Genomic DNA, 25,415 nt, shown 5'->3' on the forward strand with positions numbered 1-25,415 from the left:
TGTGATGAGGATGGTGGGTGGGAGATGGACTTTCCTAAGCCTTCGCAGAAAGTAGAGACTCTGCTGGGCTTTCTTTGCTGTGGAGCTGGTGTTGAGGGACCAGGTGAGATTCTCTGCCAGGTGAACACCAAGAAATTTGATGCCCTTAACGATCTCTACCGAGGAGCCATCGATGTTCAGCGGAGAGTGGTCGCTCCGTGCCCTCCTGAAGTCAACAACCATCTCTTTTGTTTTGTTCACATTCAGAGACAGGTTGTTGGCTCTGCACCAGTCCGTTAGCCGTTGCATCTCCTCTCTGTGGGCTGACTTATCGTTCTTGCTGATGAGACCCATCATGGAGGTGTCATTGACGAACTTGATGATGTGGTTCGAGCTGTGTGTTGCAGCACAGTCATGGGTCAGCCGAGTGAACAGCAGTGGACTGAGCACACAGCCCTGGCGGGCCCCCGTGCTCAGTGTAATGGTGTTGGAGATGCTGCTCCCAATCCGGACTGACTGAGGTCTCCCAGTCTGGAAGTCTAGGATCCATTTGCAGAGGGAGGTGTTCAGGCCCAGTAGGCTCAGCTTTCCAATCAGTTTCTGAGGGATGATTGTGTTGAATGCTGAACTGAAGTCTATGAACAGCATCCGAACGTATGTGTCTTTTTTGTCCAGGTGGGTTAGGGCCAGGTGGAGGGTGGTGGCAATGGCATCGTCTGTGAGTGGTTGGGATGGTACACAAATTGCAGGGGTCCAGTGAGGGGGGGCAGCAGGGTCTTGATATGCCTCATGACGAGCCTCTCGAAACACTTCATGACAATGGATGTGAGTGCAACAGGACGGTGGTCATTGAGGCAGGTCACTGAAGACTTCTTCGGCATGGGGACGATGGTGGCAGCCTTGAAGCACGTTGGAATGGTGGCGCTGCTCAGGGAGATGTTGAAGATGTCAGTGAGAACATCTGCTAGCTGGTCTACCCATCCTCTGAGCACTCTGCCAGGGATGTTGTTTGGTCCAGCAGCCTTCGTGGGTTGACCCTGCACAGGGTTCTTCTCACGTCGGCCACGGAGAGACACAGCACCTGGTCATTCACAGGAGGGGTGGACTTCCTCGCTGCCACATCATTTTCCGCCTCAAACCGGGCATAGAAGTTATTCAGCGCATCTGGGAGGGAGGCATCACCCGCACAGTCAGGTGATGTTGTCCTGTAGTTGGTGATGTCCTGGATGCCCTTCCACATGTGCCTCGTGTCACCGCTGTCCTGGGAGTGGCTGTGGATTCACTGGGCGTGTGCACGCTTTGCCCCACTGATGGCTCGGGACAGTTTGGCCCTTGCTGTTGTTAAAGCTGCCTTGTCTCCTGCTCTGAAGGTGGAGTCGTGGGACCTCAGCAGCGCACGCACCTCTGCGGTCATCCATGGTTTCTGGTTGGCACGTATAGTGATGGTCTTGGACAGAGTAACATCATCAATGCACTTGCTGATGTAGCTGGTCACTGATGCTGTGTACTCCTCTAAGTTGGTAGAGTCGCCATCGGTTGCAGCCTCCCTGAACATGTGCCAGTCAGTGTGCTCAAAGCAGTCTTGAAGAGCAGAGATGGCTCCTGCTGGCCAGGTTTTCACCTGCTTCTGAACTGGTCTGGACCAGCGGTCTGTATGCTGGGATTAGCATAACAGAGATGTGGTCTGAGTATCCGAGGTGGGGGCGGGGCTCTGCCCTGTATGCGTTGGGAATGTTTGTGTAAACCAGGTCCAACGTGTTCTCCCCCCTCGTTGCAAAGTCCACATACTGATGGAATTTGGGGAGCACTGACTTAAGGTTCGCATGGTTAAAATCACCGGCTACAATAAACAGACCATCAGGATGTGTGTTCTGCAGTTCGCTAATAGCCCCGTACAGTTCACAGAGCGCCTCCTTAGCATTAGCGCTGGGGGGAATGTAGACACCGAATATAAGGACAGAGGTGAATCCCCGTGGTCTGCACCGAACTGCCACAAATTCCACTAGCGATGAGCAGTGTCTGGAAACCAGCACAGAGTTCTTACACCATTCCGTGTGGATGTAAACACAGACACCGCCACCGCAGATCTTACCGAGGGGAGCTGCATCTCTGTCCGAACGAAACCAAGCTAGCCCGTCTAGCTGAGACAACGTTGAGGACCTCAAGACATACTAACCCAGTGATGGGGGTCAGTGCCTGTGGGATTGGCCAGTGAACTGGATGGGAGCATTTATCAAGGCCAATTGCCCTGGCAGTACTCCACCAGCTACACTGACAAGGTCTTTGCCCAGATGGACTCAGATACCATCATATTCAGTTGCAATCCCAATTCACTTAAGGTGGTCTGTCCTTGTTTACTTAACAGAATGTGCCTGGTGCATCAACGGACTTAAATCGAAACCACAAAAATAATTCTGGGTTAGGAGGAGGCCATTCGGCCCATCATGTCTGTGTGGGTTGTGAAATAGTTTCCTTCTCAACGATTGAGAGGGAAAATGAATCAGGCATGGTTGAATGGTGGAGCAGACTCGATGGGCCAGATGGCCCAGTTCTGCTCCCATGTCTTAATGGTCTTCTGGTCTTCGAGCATTGGGACTGTGGCCCTGGAGCTTACAACTCTTCACGTCCACTGCATATGCTTCTGTCAAGCTCTTCAGATGCCAAGCTCCAGATCTCCACTACCCTCTGCGTGAAAATTCTTCCCTCATCTCCCCTCTCATTGAGGCCTCTGTCAGCCAGGGTCGACCATGGATGTTGCGTCCTGGCTGCCTGGGCAGTACGGTATGAAGAACAAGCTGTTGCCCATGTAGCAAGTTCTTCCTCCACGCATCTGATGAACCCAAAGGAACGTGTCAGTGTTGGACTCAGTGTAAGTCTGCCTTACGGATTCCAGCTCTGAAAATTTCCTCTGGTTTTACTCTCAAAGCCTTCCCCATGAGTGGGTAAAGCCACGAGCTAACGAAGGTTTGAGATCGAGTTTTCCTTCCCATAGACGAGCCCCATCTGCCTGAAGCCAGTGGTTTTAAGGTGCCAGTAACCCAGCTTTGCCCCTTCTCCTGTCAGTAGAAACGATTCTGCTGGGCTTGCTAACTAAGCCACGTACAAAGGACAGGAACTGGACTTGGGTTGTCAGAGGCTATTCATCGGGAGCATGTTATAGGTCGTGGGAGCATGCCACCCCCAGCTATAAAAGCCTCAAGGAACCTCTCATCACTTTCCATCTAATCCTTAGTTTGCAACTCCTCTGCTAAGGAAACTAACTCTACTAACTCCTTCTACTTATTCTATCTAGTCCCGTCACTATTTTATATCCTGGTTAGATCATGTAATAAGAACAGAATTAGGCCAATTGGGCCATTGAGTCTTCTCCACCATTCTAACATAGCTGATTCTGTCCCGCCCTACCCCAATCTCCTGCCTTCTCCCCCATTCTTCCGCCCTACCCCATTCTCCTGCCTTCTCCCCCATTCTCCCACCCTACCACATCCTCCCACCTTCTCCCCCATTCTCCCGCCCTACCCCATTCTCCCACCCTACCCCATTCTCCTGCCTTCTCCCCCATTCTCCCACCCTACCCCATTCTCCTGCCTTCTCCCCCATTCTCCCACCCTACCCCATTCTCCCGCCTTCTCCCCCATTCTCCCGACCTACCCCATTCTCCTGCCTTCTCCCCCATTCTCCAACCCTACCCCATTCTCCCGCTTTCTCCCCCATTCTCCCACCCTACCCCATTCTCCCGCCTTCTCCCCCATTCTCCCACCCTACCCCATTCTCCTGCCTTCTCCCCCATTCTCCCGCCCTACCCCATTCTCCTGCCTTCTCCCCCATTCTCCCGCCCTACCCCATTCTCACGCCTTCTCCCCCATTCTCCTGCCTTCTCCCCCATTCTCCCACCCTACCCCATTCTCCTGCCTTCTCCCCATTCCCCCGCCCTACCCCTTCTCCCACCCTACCCCATTCTACTGCCTTCTCCCCCATTCTCCCACCCTACCCCATTCTCCTGCCTTCTCCCCTATTCTCCTGCCTTCTCCCCCATTCTCCCACCCTACCCCATCCTCCCGCCTTCTCCCCCATTCTCCCGCCCTACCCCATTCTCCCGCCCTACCCCATTCTCCTGCCTTCTCCCTCATTCTCCCGCCCTACCCCATTCTCCCGCCCTACCCCATTCTCCTGCCCTACCCCATTCTCCTGCCGTACCCCATTCTCCTGCCTTCTCCCCATTCTCCTGCCTTCTCCCCCATTCTCCCGCCCTACCCCATTCTCCTGCCTTCTCCCCCATTCTCCTGCCTTCTCACCCATTCTCCCACCCTACCACATTCTCCCACCCTACCCCATTCTCCAGCCTTCTCCGCCATTCTCCCGCCCTACCCCATTCTCCCACCCTACCCCATTCTCCTGCCTTCTCCCCCATTCTCCCACCCTACCCCATTCTCCTGCCTTCTCCCCCATTCTCCCACCCTACCCCATTCTCCCGCCTTCTCCCCCATTCTCCCGCCCTACCCCATTCTCCTGCCTTCTCCCCCATTCTCCCACCCTACCCCATTCTCCCGCCTTCTCCCCCATTCTCCCACCCTACCCCATTCTCCCGCCTTCTCCCCCATTCTCCCACCCTACCCCATTCTCCTGCCTTCTCCCCCATTCTCCAACCCTACCCCATTCTCCCGCTTTCTCCCCCATTCTCCCACCCTTCCCCATTCTCCCGCCTTCTCCCCCATTCTCCCACCCTACCCCATTCTCCTGCCTTCTCCCCCATTCTCCCGCCCTACCCCATTCTCCTGCCTTCTCCCCCATTCTCCCGCCCTACCCCATTCTCACGCCTTCTCCCCCATAATCCTGCCTTCTCCCCCATTCTCCTGCCTTCTCCCCCATTCTCCCACCCTACCCCATTCTCCTGCCTTCTCCCCATTCCCCCGCCCTACCCCTCCCACCCTACCCCATTCTCCTGCCTTCTCCCCCATTCTCCCACCCTACCCCATTCTCCTGCCTTCTCCCCTATTCTCCTGCCTTCTCCCCCATTCTCCCACCCTACCCCATCCTCCCGCCTTCTCCCCCATTCTCCCGCCCTACCCCATTCTCCCGCCCTACCCCATTCTCCTGCCTTCTCCCTCATTCTCCCGCCCTACCCCATTCTCCCGCCCTACCCCATTCTCCTGCCCTACCCCATTCTCCTGCCATACCCCATTCTCCTGCCTTCTCCCCATTCTCCTGCCTTCTCCCCCATTCTCCCGCTCTACCCCATTCTCCTGCCTTCTCCCCCATTCTCCTGCCTTCTCACCCATTCTCCCACCCTACCACATTCTCCCACCCTACCCCATTCTCCAGCCTTCTCCGCCATTCTCCCGCCCTACCCCATTCTCCTGCCTTCTCCCCCATTCTCCCACCCTACCCCATTCTCCTGCCTTCTCCCCCATTCTCCCACCCTACCCCATTCTCCCGCCTTCTCCCACATTCTCCCGCCCTACCCCATTCTCCTGCCTTCTCCCCCATTCTCCCACCCTACCCCATTCTCCCGCCTTCTCCCCCATTCTCCCACCCTACCCCATTCTCCCGCCTTCTCCCCCATTCTCCCACCCTACCCCATTCTCCTGCCTTCTCCCCCATTCTCCCGCCCTACCCCATTCTCCTGCCTTCTCCCCCATTCTCCCGCCCTACCCCATTCTCACGCCTTCTCCCCCATTCTCCTGCCTTCTCCCCCATTCTCCTGCCTTCTCCCCCATTCTCCCACCCTACCCCATTCTCCTGCCTTCTCCCCATTCCCCCGCCCTACCCCTTCTCCCACCCTACCCCATTCTCCTGCCTTCTCCCCCATTCTCCCACCCTGCCCCATTCTCCTGCCTTCTCCCCTATTCTCCTGCCTTCTCCCCCATTCTCCCACCCTACCCCATTCTCCTGCCTTCTCCCCCATTCTCCTGCCCTACCCCATTCTCCTGCCTTCTCCCCCATTCTCCCGCCCTACCCCATTCTCCTGCCTTCTCCCCCATTCTCCCGCCCTACCCCATTCTCCCGCCTTCTCCCCCATTCTCCTGCCTTCTCCCCCATTCTCCCGCCCTACCCCATTCTCCAGCCTTCTCCCCCATCCTCCCGCCCTACCCCATTCTCCTGCCTTCTCCCCCATTCTCCCGCCTTCTCCCCCATTCTCCCACCCTACCCCATTCTCCCGCCCTACCCCATTCTCCTGCCTTATCCCCCATTCTCCCACCCTACCCCATTCTCCTGCCTTCTCCCCCATCCTCCCGCCCTACCCCATTCTCCTGCCTTCTCCCCCATTCTCCCGCCCTACCCCATTCTCCAGCCTTCTCCCCCATCCTCCCGCCCTACCCCATTCTCCTGCCTTCTCCCCCATTCTCCCGCCCTACCCCATTCTCCTGCCTTCTCCCCCATTCTCCAGCCCTACCCCATTCTCCCGCCCTACCCCATTCTCCTGCCTTCTCCCCCATTCTCCTGCCCTACACCATTCTCCTGCCTTCTCCCCCATTCTCCAGCCTTCTCCCCATTCTCCGGCCCTACCCCATTCTCCTGCCTTCTCCCCCATTCCACCCTACCCCATTCTCCTGCCTTCTCCCCCATTCTCCCGCCTTACCCCATTCTCCTGTCTTCTCCCCATTCTCCCACCCTACCCCATTCTCCAGCCTTCTCCCCCATTCTCCCACCCTACCCCAATCTCCTCCCCATTCTCCCGCCCTACCCCATTCTCCTGCCTTCTCCCCCATTCTCCCTCCGTACCCCATTCTCCCGCCCAACCCCATTCTCCTGCCTTCTCCCCCATTCCACCCTACCCCAATCTCCTGCCTTCTCCCCCATTCTCCCGCCCTACCCCATTCTCCTGCCTTCTCCCCCATTCCACCCTACCCCATTCTCCTGCCTCCCCCATTCTCCCGCCCTACCCCATACTCCTGCCTTCTCCCCCATTCTCCCGCCCTACCCCATTCTCCTGCCTTCTCCCCCATTCTCCTGCACTACCCCATTCTCCTGCCTTCTCCCCCATTCTCCAGCCTTCTCCCCATTCTCCCACCCTACCCCATTCTCCTGCCTTCTCCCCCATTCTCCCGCCCTACCCCATTCTCCTGCCTTCTCCCCCATTCTCTCTCCGTACCCCATTCTCCTGCCTTCTCCCCCATTCTCCAGCCTTCTCCCCATTCTCCCAACCTACCCCATTCTCCTGCCTTCTCCCGCATTCCACCCTACCCCATTCTCCTGCCTTCCCCCATTCTCCTGTCTTCTCCCCATTCTCCCACCCTACCCCATTCTCCAGCCTTCTCCCCCATTCTCCCACCGTACCCCAATCTCCTCCCCATTCTCCCGCCCTACCCCATTCTCCTGCCTTCTCCCCCATTCTCCCTCCGTACCCCATTCTCCTGCCCCATTCTCCCGCCCAACCCCATTCTCCTGCCTTCTCCCCCATTCCACCCTACCCCATTCTCCAGCCTTCTCCCCATTCGCCCGCCCTACCCCATCCTTCTCCCCCATTCTCCCGCCCTACCCCATTCTCCTGCCTTCCCCATTCTCCCGCCCTACCCCATTCTCCTGCCTTCTCCCCCATTCCACCCTACCCCATTCTCCTGCCTTCTCCCCCATTCTCCCGCCCTACACCATTCTCCTGCCTTCTCCCCCATTCTCCAGCCCTACCCCATTCTCCCGCCCTACCCCATTCTCCTGCCTTCTCCCCCATTCTCCAGCCCTACCCCATTCTCCCGCCCTACCCCATTCTCCTGCCTTCTCCCCCATTCTCCTGCCCTACCGCATTCTCCTGCCTTCTCCCCCATTCTCCAGCCTTCTCCCCATTCGCCCGCCCTACCCCATCCTTCTCCCCCATTCTCCCGCCTTCTCCCCCATTCTCCCGCCCTACCCCATTCTCCCACCCTACCCCATTCTCCCACCCTACCTCACTCTCCTGCCTTATCCCCCATTCTCCCACCCTACCCCATTCTCCTGCCTTCTCCCCCATCCTCCCGCCCTACCCCATTCTCCTGCCTTCTCCCCCATTCTCCCGCCCTACCCCATTCTCCAGCCTTCTCCCCCATTCTCCCGCCCTACCCCATTCTCCAGCCTTCTCCCCCATTCTCCCACCCTACCCCATTCTCCAGCCTTTTCCCAAATTCTCCCACCATACCCCATTCTCCAGCCTTCTCCCCCATTCTCCCACCCTACCCCGTTCTCCAGCCTTCTCCCCCATTCTCCCGCCCTACCCCATTCTCCTGCCTTCCCCATTCTCCCGCCCTATCCCATTCTCCTGCCTTCTCCCCCATTCCACCCTACCCCATTCTCCTGCCTCCCCCATTCTCCCGCCCTACCCCATACTCCTGCCTTCTCCCCCATTCTCCTACCTTATCCCCCATTCTCCCACCCTACCCCATTCTCCCCCATTCTCCCGCCCTACCCCATTCTCCAGCCTTCTCCCCCATTCTCCCGCCCTACCCCATTCTCCAGCCTTCTCCCCCATTCTCCCACCCTACCCCATTCTCCAGCCTTCTCCCCCATTCTCCCACCATACCCCATTCTCCAGCCTTCTCCCCCATTCTCCCACCCTACCCTGTTCTCCAGCCTTCTCCCCCATTCTCCTGCCCTACCCCATTCTCTTGCCTTCTCCACCATTCTCCTGCCTTCTCCCCCATTCTCCCACCCTACCCCATTCTCCAGCCTTCTCCCCATTCTCCTGCCTTCTCCCCCATTCTCCCACCCTACCCCATTCTCCTGCCTTCTCACCCATTCTCCCACCCTACCCCATTCTCCTGCCTTCTCCCCCATTCTCCCGCCCTACCCCATTCTCCCACCCTACCCCATTCTCCTGCCTTCTCCCCCATTCTCCCGCCCTACCCCATTCTCCCACCCTACCCCATTCTCCTGCCTTCTCCCCCATTCTCCCGCCCTACCCCATTCTCCTGCCCTACCCCATTCTTCTCCCCCATTCTCCCGCCCTACCCCATTCTCCTGCCTTCTCCCCCATTCTCCCGCCTTCTCCCCCATTCTCCTGCCCTACCGCATTCTCCCACCCTACCCCATTCTCCCGCCCTACCCCATTCTCCTGCCTTATCCCCCATTCTCCCACCCTACCCCATTCTCCTGCCTTCTCCCCCATCCTCCCGCCCTACCCCATTCTCCTGCCTTCTCCCCCATTCTCCCGCCCTACCCCATTCTCCAGCCTTCTCCCCCATTCTCCCGCCCTACCCCATTCTCCAGCCTTCTCCCCCATTCTCCCACCCTACCCCATTCTCCAGCCTTCTCCCCCATTCTCCCACCATACCCCATTCCCCAGCCTTCTCCCCCATTCTCCCACCCTACCCCGTTCTCCAGCCTTCTCCCCCATTCTCCCGCCCTACCCCATTCTCCTGCCTTCCCCATTCTCCCGCCCTACCCCATTCTCCTGCCTTCTCCCCCATTCCACCCTACCCCATTCTCCTGCCTCCCCCATTCTCCCGCCCTACCCCATTCTCCTGCCTTATCCCCCATTCTCCTGCCCTACCCCATTCTCTTGCCTTCTCCACCATTCTCCTGCCTTCTCCCCCATTCTCCCACCCTACCCCATTCTCCAGCCTTCTCCCCATTCTCCTGCCTTCTCCCCCATTCCACCCTACCCCATTCTCCTGCCTTCTCCCCCATTCTCCCGCCCTACACCATTCTCCTGCCTTCTCCCCCATTCTCCAGCCCTACCCCATTCTCCCGCCCTACCCCATTCTCCTGCCTTCTCCCCCATTCTCCTGCCCTACCCCATTCTCTTGCCTTCTCCACCATTCTCCTGCCTTCTCCCCCATTCTCCCACCCTACCCCATTCTCCAGCCTTCTCCCCATTCTCCTGCCTTCTCCCCCATTCTCCCACCCTACCCCATTCTCCTGCCTTCTCACCCATTCTCCCACCCTACCCCATTCTCCTGCCTTCTCCCCCATTCTCCCGCCCTACCCCATTCTCCCACCCTACCCCATTCTCCTGCCTTCTCCCCCATTCTCCCGCCCTACCCCATTCTCCAACCCTACCCCATTCTCCTGCCTTCTCCCCCATTCTCCCGCCCTACCCCATTCTCCTGCCCTACCCCATTCTTCTCCCCCATTCTCCCGCCCTACCCCATTCTCCTGCCTTCTCCCCCATTCTCCCGCCTTCTCCCCCATTCTCCTGCCCTACCGCATTCTCCCACCCTACCCCATTCTCCCGCCCTACCCCATTCTCCTGCCTTATCCCCCATTCTCCCACCCTACCCCATTCTCCTGCCTTCTCCCCCATCCTCCCGCCCTACCCCATTCTCCTGCCTTCTCCCCCATTCTCCCGCCCTACCCCATTCTCCAGCCTTCTCCCCCATTCTCCCGCCCTACCCCATTCTCCAGCCTTCTCCCCCATTCTCCCACCCTACCCCATTCTCCAGCCTTCTCCCCCATTCTCCCACCATACCCCATTCCCCAGCCTTCTCCCCCATTCTCCCACCCTACCCCGTTCTCCAGCCTTCTCCCCCATTCTCCCGCCCTACCCCATTCTCCTGCCTTCCCCATTCTCCCGCCCTACCCCATTCTCCTGCCTTCTCCCCCATTCCACCCTACCCCATTCTCCTGCCTCCCCCATTCTCCCGCCCTACCCCATTCTCCTGCCTTATCCCCCATTCTCCCACCCTACCCCATTCTCCCCCATTCTCCCGCCCTACCCCATTCTCCAGCCTTCTCCCCCATTCTCCCGCCCTACCCCATTCTCCAGCCTTCTCCCCCATTCTCCCACCCTACCCCATTCTCCAGCCTTCTCCCCCATTCTCCCACCATAACCCATTCTCCAGCCTTCTCCCCCATTCTCCCACCCTACCCTGTTCTCCAGCCTTCTCCCCCATTCTCCCGCCCTACCCCATTCTCCTGCCTTCCCCATTCTCCCGCCCTACCCCATTCTCCTGCCTTCTCCCCCATTCCACCCTACCCCATTCTCCCGCCCTACACCATTCTCCTGCCTTCTCCCCCATTCTCCAGCCCTACCCCATTCTCCCGCCCTACCCCATTCTCCTGCCTTCTCCCCCATTCTCCTGCCCTACCCCATTCTCCTGCCCTACCCCATTCTCCTGCCTTCTCCACCATTCTCCTGCCTTCTCCCCCATTCTCCCACCCTACCCCATTCTCCAGCCTTCTCCCCCATTCTCCTGCCTTCTCCCCCATTCTCCCACCCTACCTCATTCTCCTGCCTTCTCACCCATTCTCCCACCCTACCCCATTCTCCTGCCTTCTCCCCCATTCTCCCGCCCTACCCCATTCTCCCACCCTACCCCATTCTCCTGCCTTCTCCCCCATTCTCCCGCCCTACCCCATTCTCCCACCCTACCCCATTCTCCTGCCTTCTCCCCCATTCTCCCGCCCTACCCCATTCTCCTGCCCTACCCCATTCTGCTCCCCCATTCACCCGCCCTACCCCATTCTCCCCATTCTCCCGCCCTACCCCATTCTCCTGCCTTCTCCCCCATTCTCCCGCCCTACCCCATTCTCCTGCCTTCTCCCCCATTCTCCCACCCTACCCCATTCTCCTGCCTTTTCCCCCATTCTCCTGCCTCCCGCATTCTCCAGCCCTACCCCATTCTCCAGCCCTACCCCATTCTCCCGCCCTACCCCATTCTCCTGCCTTCCCCATTCTCCCGCCCTACCCCATTCTCCTGCCTTCTCCCCCATTCTCCCGCCTTCTCCCCCATTCTCCCACCCTACCCCATTCTCCCGCCCTACCCCATTCTCCTGCCTTATCCCCCATTCTCCCACCCTACCCCATTCTCCTGCCTTCTCCCCCATCCTCCCGCCCTACCCCATTCTCCTGCCTTCTCCCCCATTCTCCCGCCCTACCCCATTCTCCAGCCTTCTCCCCCATCCTCCCGCCCTACCCCATTCTCCTGCCTTCTCCCCCATTCTCCCGCCCTACCCCATTCTCCTGCCTTCTCCCCCATTCTCCAGCCCTACCCCATTCTCCCGCCCTACCCCATTCTCCTGCCTTCTCCCCCATTCTCCTGCCCTACACCATTCTCCTGCCTTCTCCCCCATTCTCCAGCCTTCTCCCCATTCTCCGGCCCTACCCCATTCTCCTGCCTTCTCCCCCATTCCACCCTACCCCATTCTCCTGCCTTCTCCCCCATTCTCCCGCCTTACCCCATTCTCCTGTCTTCTCCCCATTCTCCCACCCTACCCCATTCTCCAGCCTTCTCCCCCATTCTCCCACCCTACCCCAATCTCCTCCCCATTCTCCCGCCCTACCCCATTCTCCTGCCTTCTCCCCCATTCTCCCTCCGTACCCCATTCTCCCGCCCAACCCCATTCTCCTGCCTTCTCCCCCATTCCACCCTACCCCATTCTCCTGCCTTCTCCCCCATTCTCCCGCCCTACCCCATTCTCCTGCCTTCACCCCCATTCCACCCTACCCCATTCTCCTGCCTCCCCCATTCTCCCGCCCTACCCCATACTCCTGCCTTCTCCCCCATTCTCCCGCCCTACCCCATTCTCCTGCCTTCTCCCCCATTCTCCTGCCCTACCCCATTCTCCTGCCTTCTCCCCCATTCTCCAGCCTTCTCCCCATTCTCCCACCCTACCCCATTCTCCTGCCTTCTCCCCCATTCTCCCGCCCTACCCCATTCTCCTGCCTTCTCCCCCATTCTCTCTCCGTACCCCATTCTCCTGCCTTCTCCCCCATTCTCCAGCCTTCTCCCCATTCTCCCAACCTACCCCATTCTCCTGCCTTCTCCCGCATTCCACCCTACCCCATTCTCCTGCCTTCCCCCATTCTCCTGTCTTCTCCCCATTCTCCCACCCTACCCCATTCTCCAGCCTTCTCCCCCATTCGCCCACCCTACCCCAATCTCCTCCCCATTCTCCCGCCCTACCCCATTCTCCTGCCTTCTCCCCCATTCTCCCTCCGTACCCCATTCTCCTGCCCCATTCTCCCGCCCAACCCCATTCTCCTGCCTTCTCCCCCATTCCACCCTACCCCATTCTCCTGCCTTCTCCCCCATTCTCCCGCCCTACCCCATTCTCCTGCCTTCTCCCCCATTCCACCCTACCCCATTCTCCTGCCTCCCCCATTCTCCCGCCCTACCCCATACTCCTGCCTTCTCCCCCATTCTCCCGCCCTACCCCATTCTCCTGCCTTCTCCCCCATTCTCCTGCCCTACCCCATTCTCCTGCCTTCTCCCCCATTCTCCAGCCTTCTCCCCATTCTCCCACCCTACCCCATTCTCCTGCCTTCTCCCCCATTCTCCCGCCCTACCCCATTCTCCTGCCTTCTCCCCCATTCTCTCTCCGTACCCCATTCTCCTGCCTTCTCCCCCATTCTCCAGCCTTCTCCCCATTCTCCCAACCTACCCCATTCTCCTGCCTTCTCCCCCATTCCACCCTACCCCATTCTCCTGCCTTCCCCCATTCTCCTGTCTTCTCCCCATTCTCCCACCCTACCCCATTCTCCTGCCTTCTCCCCCATTCTCCCTCCGTACCCCATTCTCCTGCCTTCCCCATTCTCCCGCCCTACCCCATTCTCCTGCCTTCTCCCCCATTCCACCCTACCCCATTCTCCTGCCTTCTCCCCCATTCTCCCGCCCTACCCCATTCTCCTGCCTTCTCCCCCATTCTCCAGCCCTACCCCATTCTCCCGCCCTACCCCATTCTCCTGCCTTCTCCCCCATTCTCCTGCCCTACCCCATTCTCCTGCCTTCTCCCCCATTCTCCAGCGTTCTCCCCATTCTCCCGCCCTACCCCATTCTCCTGCCTTCTCCCCCATTCTCCCGCCTTCTCCCCCATTCTCCCGCCCTACCCCATTCTCCCACCCTACCCCAATCTCCCGCCCTACCCCATTCTCCTGCCTTATCCCCCATTCTCCCACTCTACCCCATTCTCCTGCCTTCTCCCCCATCCTCCCGCCCTACCCCATTCTCCTGCCTTATCCCCCATTCTCCCACCCTACCCCATTCTCCCCCATTCTCCCGCCCTACCCCATTCTCCAGCCTTCTCCCCATTCTCCCGCCCTACCCCATTCTCCAGCCTTCTCCCCCATTCTCCCACCCTACCCCATTCTCCAGCCTTCTCCCCCATTCTCCCACCATACCCCATTCTCCAGCCTTCTCCCCCATTCTCCCACCCTACCCTGTTCTCCAGCCTTCTCCCCCATTCTCCCGCCCTACCCCATTCTCCTGCCTTCCCCATTCTCCCGCCCTACCCCATTCTCCTGCCTTCTCCCCATTCCACCCTACCCCATTCTCCTGCCTTCTCCCCCATTCTCCCGCCCTACACCATTCTCCCGCCCTACACCATTCTCCTGCCTTCTCCCCCATTCTCCAGCCCTACCCCATTCTCCCGCCCTACCCCATTCTCCTGCCTTCTGCCCCATTCTCCTGCCCTACCCCATTCTCCTGCCTTCTCCCCCATTCTCCAGCCTTCTCCCCATTCTCCCACCCTACCCCATTCTCCTGCCTTCTCCCCCATTCTCCCGCCCTACCCCATTCTCCTGCCTTCTCCCCCATTCTCCCTCCGTACCCCATTCTCCTGCCTTCTCCCCCATTCTCCAGCCTTCTCCCCATTCTCCCACCCTACCCCATTCTCCTGCCTTCTCCCCCATTCCACCCTACCCCATTCTCCTGCCTTCCCCCATTCTCCTGTCTTCTCCCCATTCTCCCACCCTACCCCATTCTCCAGCCTTCTCCCCCATTCTCCCACCCTACCCCAATCTCCTCCCCCATTCTCCCGCCCTACCCTATTCTCCTGCCTTCTCCTCCATTCTCCCACCCTACCCCATTCTCCTGCCTTCTCCCCCATTCCACCCTACCCCATTCTCCTGCCTTCTCCCCCATTCCACCCTACCCCATTCTCCTGCCTTCTCCCCATTCTCCCGCCCTACCCCATTCTCCAGCCTTCTTCCCCATTCTCCTGCCTTCTCCCCCATTCTCCCACCCTACCCCAATCTCCTCCCCCATTCTCCCTCCCTACCCCATTCTAATGCCTTCTCCCCCATTCTCCCACCCTACCCCAATCTCCTCCCCCATTCTCCCGCCCTACCCCATTCTCCTGCCTTCTCCCCCATTCTCCCTCCGTACCCCATTCTCCTGCCTTCTCGCCCATTCTCCAGCCTTCTCCCCATTCTCCCACCCTACCCCATTCTCCTGCCTTCTCCCCCATTCCACCCTACCCCATTCTCCTGCCTTCCCCCATTCTCCTGTCTTCTCCCCATTCTCCCACCCTACCCCATTCTCCAGCCTTTTCCCCCATTCTCCCACCCTACCCCATTCTCCTGCCTTCTCCCCCATTCCACCCTAACCCATTCTCCTGCCTTCTCCCCCATTCTCCCGCCCTACCCCATTCTCCAGCCTTCTTCCCCATTCTCCTGCCTTCTCCCCATTCTCCCACCCTACCCCATTCTCCTGCCTTCTCCCCCATTCCACCCTACCCCATTCTCCTGCCTTCCCCCATTCTCCTGCCTTCCCCATTCTCCTGTCTTCTCCCCATTCTCCCACCCTACCCCATTCTCCAGCCTTTTCCCCCATTCTCCCACCCTACCCCATTCTCCTGCCTTCTCCCCCATTCCACCCTACCCCATTCTCCTGCCTTCTCCCCCATTCTCCCGCCCTACCCCATTCTCCAGCCTTCTTCCCCATTCTCCTGCCTTCTCCCCCATTCCACCCTACCCCATTCTCCTGCCTTCCCCCATTCTCCTGTCTTCTCCCCATTCTCCCACCCTACCCCATTCTCCAGCCTTCTCCCCCATTCTCCCACCCTACCCCAATCTCCTCCCCCATTCTCCCGCCCTACCCCATTCTCCTGCCTTCTCCCCCATTCTCCCTCCATACCCCATTCTCCTGCCTTCTCCCCCATTCTCCAGCCTTCTCCCCATTCTCCCACCCTACCCCATTCTCCTGCCTTCTCCCCCATTCCACCCTACCCCATTCTCCTGCCTTCCCCCATTCTCCTGTCTTCTCCCCATTCTCCCACCCTACCCCATTCTCCAGCCTTTTCCCCCATTCTCCCACCCTACCCCATTCTCTTGCCTTCTCCCCCATTCCACCTTACCCCATTCTCCTGCCTTCTCCCCCATTCTCCCGCCCTACCCCATTCTCCAGCCTCCCCCATTCTCCTGCCTTCCCCCCATTCTCCAGCCTTTTCCCCCATTCTCCCATCCTCCCCACATTCTCCTGCCTTCTCCCCATTCTCCCACCCTACCCCATTCTCCTGCCTTCTCCCCATTCTCCCGCCCTACACTATTTTCCTGCCTTCTCCCCCATTCTCCCGCCCTACCCCATTCTCCTGCCTTCTCCCCATTCTCCTGCCTTCTCCCCCATTCTCCCACCTCCCCCATTCTCCTGCCTTCTCCCCCATTCTCCTGCCCTACCCCATTCTCCTGCCTTCTCCCCCAATCCTTTGATGCCCTTACTAATTAAGAAGCTACCAATCTATTAAGACAGCTCTCAACAAATAGCCCTGGTTTATCCAATCTTTCCTCGTGGTAACATCCTCGAACGTTTTAACCCTTGTGCTTCCTGTCCACAGGAGAGAGTTCAGCCAAGCAAAGGTCTCTCAAAGGAGACAAGAAGTGGAACTACCCAAATGCAGAGTGGAATGAGGCAGAGAATTTGGAGAAAAGGGATGAAAGGGAGGAAGATCTCAATGGCCCAGGAGGATCCCATGTGAAGAAGGATCTCCTTTCAAAGGAAGAGGAAGACATGGTGAGATACAAGAAAAGCGAGGAGCTGAACATGGAGGAACATCACGAAGACAAGGAAGCTCTTACCAGTAAAGATGACACCAAGGCCGTGACCCATGCAAGCAAGGAAGAGGTTGTCAATAAAGACAAAGAAAGTTCTGAGGGGAGGCATGGTGAGTCATCTGAGGAGGATCAAAGTTCTAGTGAGCTTGGGCAAGATGAACGTGACCTCCTCAAGATCGATGAGCTCCTCAAGAAGATTGCCAAGCATGAACTCGAAAACAAGCAAGGAAAGAAGAAACACTGGAGTGAAGGGAACGATGACGGCAGCATGGGGAACGAGCACGGACTGGTGAGCATTGAGAAGCGAGTTCAGGAGAATGCCAGTGACGAAGAGACTGATCAGTTTGAAGCAGGGCAGAAAGGGATGAAGATCCTGGGGGTCGGAACCCACCTGCAGGGAGGGGGTGGCAAGCAATCCCTCGAGCAGCAGGAGATCAAGGATAAGGGACGCCATCACTTTGGTGTGGACTTCAAGAAGAGACATGAGGGTGAGATTGAACAGGAGTGGAAGAGGAACCGTGATTTGGAAAGCAGCAAAGACGAGGATAGCGAGGATGAAGAGGAGGAGGGAGAGGAAGAAGAAAAGAAAGTGAAATATAAGGTTGGTAAAAATAGGTTTTCTCCATTTCCCCAGGTTAAGCTAATGGTTATAGAGTCATAGAGCACTGCAGCACAGAAACATGCCCTTCGGCCCATCTATCTATGCTGAACTGTTACTCTTCCTAGTTTCATTGACTCACACCTGGACTATAGCCTTCCATACCCTTCCCATCCATGTACCTGTCCAAACTTCTCTTAAATGTTGCAATTGAACCTGTATCCACCTCTTCTGCTGATAGCAGTACTACATGCACACCTTGTGTATGTGTATGTTTGTGTGTGTGTCTGTTTATGTGTGTGTCTGTGTCTGTGTGTGTGAGTGTGTGCGTGTGTATGCGCATGTGTGTGTCTGTGTGTGTGAGTGTGTGTATGTTTGTGTGTCTGTATGTGTGTGAGTGTGTGTGTGTCTGTATCTGTGTCTGTATGTGTGTGTATGTGCGTGTGTGAGTGTGTGTGTCTGTGTGTGTGTGCATCTGTGTCTGTATGTGTGTGTGTGTCTGTATGTGTGTGTGTGTGTCTGTATCTGTGTCTGTATGTGTGTGTGTGTCTGTATGTGTGTGAGTGTGTATGTGCATGTGTGTGTGTCTGTGTGAGTGTGTCTGTATGTGTGTGTGTGTGTGTGTGTGTGTGTGTGTATGTGTGTACATGTGTGTGTGGGTGTCTGTGTCTGTATGTGTATGTGTGTGTGGGTGTCTGTGTCTGTATGCGTGTGTGGGTGTCTGTGTGTGTGTGTCTGTATGAGTGTGTGGGTGTCTGTGTCTGTCTGTCTGTTTGTGTCCTGAGACTCCGGGAAAGGTCATTTGATTCTGAACAATTGGTTTATTGATCACTACAGAATGTCTCTCTAGTGCTTCCCACACCTTCCCTTCTCCCTTCCCCTTTTCCCAACCATGATACCCCTCTCACTTGTCATCACTCACACATCATGAAATTTGTGTTTTTGAGGCAACAGTACCGTGCAATATATAACATTACCACGATACTGTGCGAAGGTGTCAGGCCCCAACTATATTTTTGTATTACATCAAACACCGTTCTCTGGATGTTTTGATGTACATGGATCTTTAATTTTTTAAAAATGGAAACGTACAGTGAAACGTGTAGTTATCTGTCAACAGGCATTAGGGTCCAAGGGTAGGCCCATCAGTGTCACCACACTTCCAGCACCAACCTCGCGTGCTCACAACTTACAGACCCTCCCTCAGTTCCAGCCCGTTGTCTGTCGGTTTGGGGAAGTGCTTGCTTCACCCTTGCCGAAGGGCTCTCAGAACTGAGCGGGAATAGATACAGGATGTGTCACAATGCAGAACTCTCGAAAGCCACAAGGGCAGGCCTTCGCTTGTCAGAACAGAACAGATTAGGGGAAGGAAGACGTGCATTTCGAAAACACCTCTTCTTGTAACCTCAGTGCACCCCGGGGTGCCCAGTTCCAGCCACTAGCACAGCAAGCTCCCACCTAGAGATGTCTGCTAACAACTGGATGACCTCGTGTTCAAAGCAAAAGGAAATTTAGTATCAAAGTGTGTCACCATACGTGGAAGTGCAGGACAGATATATTCCAAATAAGAAGAAATTTTCAAAGGGAAGAAGGACACTACCGTGGCTGACAAGAGAAGTCAGAGCCAAAGTAAAAGCAAAAGAGGACATACAAAGAAGCCAAAGCTAGTGGGAAGATAGAGGATTGGGAAGCTTTTAAAAACTTGCAGAAGGAAACTAAGGAGGTCATTCAGAAGGAAAAGATGAATTATGAAAGGAAGCTAGCAACTAATATCAAAGAAGATACTAAAAGCCTTTTTTTAAGTATATAAAGGGTAAAAGAGAGTCGAGGGTAGATATAGGACCATTACAAAATGATGCTGGAGATATTGTAATGAGAGATGTAGAGACGGCAGAGGAACTGAAAGTGTATTTTGCATCAGTCTTCACAGTGGAAGAGGCCTGCAGTACTCCGGACATTCAGGAGTGTCAGGGAAGTGAAGTTTGTGCAGTGAAAATTATAACTGAGAAGGTGCTCAGGAAGCTTAATGGTCTGAGGGTGGATAAATCTCCTGGACCTGATGGAATGCACCCTCGGGTTCTGAAGGAAGTAGCTGGAGAGATTGCGGAGGCATTAACGACGATCTTTCAAGAATCGATAGATTCTGGCATCGTACCAGATGACTGGAAAATTGCAAATGTTACTCAGCTATTTAAGAAGGGTGGGAGGCAGCAGAAAGGAAACTATAGACCTGTTAGCCTGACATCAGTGGTTGGGAAGTTGTTGGAATTGATTGTTATGGATGAGATTACAGAGTACCTGGAGGCACATGACAAGATAGGCCAAAGCCAGCATGGTTTCTTGAAAAGAAAATCCTGCCTGATTAATCTACTGCAATTTTTTGAGGAAATTACGAGCAGGGTAGACAAAGGAGATGCAGTAGATGTGGTGTACTTGGATTTTCAGAAGGCCTTTGACAAGGTGCCGCACATGAGGCTGTTTAGCAAGATAAGAGCCCATGGAATTACAGGGGAATTATTAGCACGGGTGGAGCATTGGCTGATCAGCAGAAAACAGAGAGTGGGAATGAAGGGATCATATTCTGGCTGGCTGCTGGTTACCAGTGGAGTTCCACAGGGGTTGGTGTTGGGACCGCTGCTTTTTACAATGTATGTCACTGATTTGGATGGTACTAATGGATTTGTGGCTAAATTTGCCGATGATACAAAGATAGGTGGAGGAGCGGGTAGTGTTGAGGAAACAGAGAGCCTGCAGAGAGACTTAGATAGTTCAGGGGAATGGGCAAAGAAGTGAGAAATGAAATCCAATGTTGGGAAGTGTATGGTCATGCACTTTAGTGGAAGAAATAAACAGGCAGACTATTATTTAGATGGGGAGAGAATTCAAAATGCAGAGATGCAAAGGGACTTGGGAGTCCTTGTGCCGGATACCCTAAAGGTTAACATCCAGATTGAGTCGGTGGTGGAGAAGGCGAATGCAATGTTGTCATTCATTTCTAGAGGTACAGAATATAAGAGCAGGGATGTGATGTTGAGTCTCCATAAGGCACTCATGAGACCACAGTTGGAGTATTGGGTGCAGTTTTGGACTCCTTATTTTAGAAAGGATATACTGACATTGGAGAGGGTTCAGAGAAGATTCACAAGAATGATTCCAGGAATGAAAGGGTTACAGTATGAGGAACGTCTGGCAGCTCTTGGGCTGTATTCCCTGGAGTTCAGGAGAATGAGGGGGGATCTCATAGAAACATTACAACTGTTAAAAGGCTGAACAGATGAGATATGGCAAAGTTATTTCCCATGGTAGGGGAGTCTAGGACAAGAGGGCACGACTTCAGGATTGAAGGATGTCCATTAAGAACTGAGATGGGGAGAAATTACTTTAGTCAGAGGGTGGTAAATCTGTGGAATTTGTTGCCACGAGTGGCTGTGGAGGCCAAGACATTGGGTGTATTTAAGGCAGAGATAAATAGGTTCTTGATTAGCCAGGGCATCAAAGGGTATGGGGTGAAAGCAGGGGAGTGGGGATGACTGGAAGAATTGGATCAGCCCATGATGGAATGGTGGAGAAGACTCAATGGGTTGAATGGCCTACTTCTGCCCCTATATCTTATGGTCTTATATACAATCCTGAGGTTTAATTTTCTGATGGGCATTCACCGTAGAATGGAGAATTACAATAGAATCGATGAGAAACGGCACACAGAGACTGACAAACTACTGAACTAAAGTAGAATGACTTCGCAAACACCGGATTGTTAGATAACACCAAGTCAGGGAGTACAGTGGACAGTGAGGGAAACGATCATGGCTTGCAGGGGGATCTGCATCTGCTGGAACACTGGGCTGAAAAATGACACCTGGAAGTTACACTTGGGTAGGACCAGCCAGGTTAGGTCTTACACAGTGAACGGCAGGACCCTGTGGTGGAACAATGGGATCTGGGAATACAGGCCCATCATTCGTCGAAAGTGGCATCACAGGTAGATCAGGTTGTAAAGAAAGCTTTTGGCACATTGGCCTTCATAAATCAAAGCATTGCATACAGGAGATGGGATGTCATGTTGAAGTTGTACCAGACATTTGTGAGGCCCAGTTTGGAGTACTGTGTGCAGTTTTGGCCACCTACCTGCAGGAAAGATGTAAATAAGGTTGAAAGCATACAAAGAAAATTTACGATGATGTTGCTGGGTCTGGAGGACTCGAATTACAAGGAAAGGTTGAATAGGTTAGCACTGTATTCTGTAGAATGTGGAAACTTGTGAGGAGATTTGATAGAGGTATATAAAATTTTGAGCAGTATAGATAGTGTAAATGCAAGCAGGCTTTTTGCACTGAGGTTAGGTTTGACTACAACCAGAGATCATGAGTTAAAGGTGAAAGCTGAAAAATTTAAGGGGAACATGAGGGAAACTTCTTCACTCCGAGAGTAGTGTGAATGTGGAATGAACTGCCAGCACAAGTGGTGCATGTGAGCTCAACTTTCACTTGTAAGAGAAATTAGGATAGATACAAGAATAACAGGCATGTGGAGGGCTGTGGTCAATGGAGTCTTGGCATGGACGAGATGGGCTGAAGAACCTATTTCTGTGCTGTGCTTCAACCGAGAATATGAATTGTGGAGTCCTTGAAAGTTCATCCCTAGGTTGTGGAATCAGTTCAGAGATGAAGTGAAGTTATCCACATTGGTTCAGGAGCCCGAAGGTTGAGGAGTAATACCTGTTCCTGAGTCCGTAGGCTCCTGTACCTCTCTGGAAGTAGCAAGAAGAGAGCGTGGCCTGGATGGTAGATGTCCTTGATGACTGAGCGAAAGTGGATAAATAGTGGAGAGCCTTCATCAGATCCTATGAAGCGTTTCGGCCCGAAACGTTGACTGTTCATTCTCTTCCGTAGATGCTGCCTGATCTGCGGAATTCCTCCAGCATTTTGTCTGCTGCTTGGAAAAGTGGTTAATTAATACACCAATAACCTAAGTTAGAGGTAGAATGTTCCCACCAGCCCTTTCACAGGGAAAACCCTTTCTATCATTGAGCACACCTACCTGGAGTGCTGCTGCAAGAAAGAAGCGTTCATCATCAAAGACCCCACCGCCACTCTCTTCTCACTGCTGCCATTGGGGAGGAGGTACAGGAGCCTCAGGTCCCACACCACCAGGTTCAGGAACAGTTATTACCCCACAACCATCAGGCTCCTGAACCGGTGTGGATAACTTCACTCACCACAATGAGCCTCAGGTCCCACACCCCCAGGTTCAGGAACAGTTATTACCCCTCAACCATCAGCCTCCTGAACCAGTGTGTGGATAACTTCACTCACCACAATGAGCCTCAGGTCCCACACCACCAGGTTCAGGAACAGTTATTACCCCACAACCATCAGGCTCCTGAACCAGTGTGGATAACTTCACTCACCACAATGAGCCTCAGGTCCCACACCACCAGGTTCAGGAACAGTTATTACCCCACAACCATCAGGCTTCTGAACCAGTGTGGATAACTTCACTCACCACAATGAGCCTCAGGTCCCACACCACCAGGTTCAGGAACAGTTATTACCCCACAACCATCAGGCTTCTGAACCAGTGTGGATAACTTCACTCACCTCAACTCTGAACTGATTCCACAACCTACAGACTCACTTTCACAGACTTTACAACTCCTATTATTTATTTTTTATTTGCACAATTTGTCTTCTTTTGCACATTGGTTGTGTCAGTCTTTATTGATGTATAGTTTGCTAATGTCTTTCTCTATTTGTCTTGTAAATGCCTGCAAGAAAATAAATCTTTTGGAAGTATATGGTAACATATGCATTCTTTAATAATATATTTACTTTGGACTTTGAACTTTGGGAACTCTGCAGAGATTCTCAGGGACCACCCTGCATCTACTTCAGCAAACTCCTAGTACATGTCAATGTAAAAGGCCATATGACCAGAAGACATTGGAACAAAATTAGGCCATTCAGCCAATTGAGCCTGCTCTGTCGTTCTATCACGGCTGATTTATTACCCCTCTCAACCCCATTCTCCTGCTGGCTTCATGTAACCTTCCACACCCTGACTAATCAAGAACCTCTCAACCTTCACTTTAAATATACCGGATGGTGCGGCCTTCCCAGGCCTCTGTAGCACAGATTCACCACTCTGGCTGAAGAAATTCCCCTTCATCTCTGTTCTAAAGGGATGTCTTTCTATTCTGAGTCGGTGTCCTCTGGTCTTAGACCCCTCCCCCACCCCCACAATAGAAAATATTCTCTCCACATCCACTCTGACTAAACCTTTCAACATTTGACATGTTTCAATGAGGTGCCCCCTCATTCTTCTAAATTCCAGCGGGTACGGACCCTGGATCATCAAACGCTCCTCATACGTTCCTGGAATTATTCTTGTAAACCCTCAATGGGCCCTTTCAAATGTCAGCACATCTTGGATACTCCAAGTGCAGTGTGACCAATGCTTGATAAATATTACATCTTTGCTTACACTCTCGTCCTTTCAAAATGAATGCTGACACTGCATTTCCCTTCCTTACCACCAATTCGACCTGCAAGTGAACCTTTGGGGAATCCTGCACAAGAACTCCCAAGTCCCTTTGCACCTTTGATTTCTGGATTTTTTCCTCATTTAGAAAATAATCTCTACCTTTCTTCCAGCCCAACGTACACTTCCCGACACTGTATTCCATCTGCCATTTCTTTGCCCATTCTTCTAATCTGTCCAAGTCCTCCTGTGGACACCCTGCTTCCTCAACATGACCTGCCCTTCCACCCATCTTCGTGTCATCCACAAACTTGGCCACAAAGCTATCGATTCTGTCATACAAAGCGTCGACACATGATAGGGAAAGAACCCTGACCCTTTTGGAACATCACTAGTCACTGGCAGACAATTGGAAACGGTGAATGGAGCTGACCCTAACGTTTGATCCACTGTCTGACTTCCCTAGGTTGATGAGCTGAGGAACCTTGTGAAGATTGAGGAAGAACTGAAGGAGGTTGCTAAGAAGCTGAGAGAGATTCGGCAGGGATGAGGCCTGCGCTCGGCTCCAATGACCCTGACCATCCTTTGTTGTGTCATCCCAGCCTCTCACCCTCTGCTCTGGCTCTGTACTGTTATTGCCCACAGCGCGGACGGACACGGTGCAGTAATGCATGCTACACTCTTCAGTCATTATTGCTCTTTCCGTAATTGGCAATGTCACTCTGTCAATGACAGGATTGGATTTAGGAAACAGCTTTTAACCCCTTCCCTTGCTTTTAATGGGCTTGGAGTATTGCGTGCAGTCCTGGTCAGAGGGATGTCAAAAAGATTGAAAGAGTACAGAGAAACTTCACAAAGATGTTGCTGGGACTTGAGGACCTGAGTTACAGGAAAGGTTGAATAGGTTAGGACTTTATTCCCTGGAGCGTAGGAGAATGAGGGGGGATTTATTTAATAGATGTGTACAAAATTCTTTGGAGTATAGACAGGTTTATTTTTTCTGAGAGTGGGTGTGACTAGAACTAAAGGTCATGAGCTAAAGGTGAAAGGTGAAATACTTAAGGGGGAGTTTCTTCACTGAAAGGGTGGTGAGAGTGTGGAACGAACTGTCAGGGGAGGTGGTGGACGTGGGTCCCACTGCAACATATAAGAAAAGTTTGGATAAATACTTGGGTGGGAGGGGTATGAAAGGGAGGGTTGATGGAACTAGGCAGATTAATAGGTCAGCACAGACTAGATGGGCAGAATGGTCTGTTTCTGCACTGAAGTATTCTATGATTCTATGACAGCAATGACTCTCATATGGCATCGCTCCAGGAGAGAGGAAAGAGAGTTGTCTGCTTGTTGATGCATGCTTCACCCGTGGAGAAAGAGAGTGGGGGGAGAGAGAGAGTGAGAGAGAATGAGAGAATGGGGAGAGAGAGAGTGAGAGAGAATGAGAGAGTGGGAAGAGAGAGAGAGAGTGAGTGAGAATGAGAGAGTGAGAGAGAGAGATTGAGTGACTGAGAGAGAATGAGAGAGTGAGAAAGAGAATGAGAGTGAGAGAGATTGAGAGAGTGGGGAGAGAGATTGAGAAAGTGAGGAGAAAGAGAGGGAGAATGAGAGAGGGAGCGGAGAAAGTGAGGGAATAAGAGTGTGAGGAGGGAGAAAGGCAGAGAAAGAGAAGGGGGGTGAAAGAGA

General features: G+C 54.3%; 1 protein-coding gene across 1 annotated transcript in view; it reads left to right on the forward strand.

Annotated features, from left to right (window-relative positions):
• Positions 1–24,489, forward strand: part of LOC132401518 (chromogranin-A-like) — a 36,440-nt gene extending 11,951 nt beyond the window's left edge. The window contains exons 5-6 of the mRNA XM_059983544.1: positions 16,441–17,258; positions 24,202–24,489. Coding sequence (XP_059839527.1) covers positions 16,441–17,258; positions 24,202–24,285 — 902 coding nt within the window. The 3' untranslated portion in view covers positions 24,286–24,489. The remainder of the gene's footprint in view (positions 1–16,440; positions 17,259–24,201) is intronic.
• The last annotated feature ends 926 nt before the right edge of the window (positions 24,490–25,415 follow it).

The sequence above is a fragment of the Hypanus sabinus genome, chromosome 11 (genome assembly GCF_030144855.1).
Source record: "Hypanus sabinus isolate sHypSab1 chromosome 11, sHypSab1.hap1, whole genome shotgun sequence".
Lineage (NCBI taxonomy): Eukaryota > Metazoa > Chordata > Chondrichthyes > Myliobatiformes > Dasyatidae > Hypanus > Hypanus sabinus.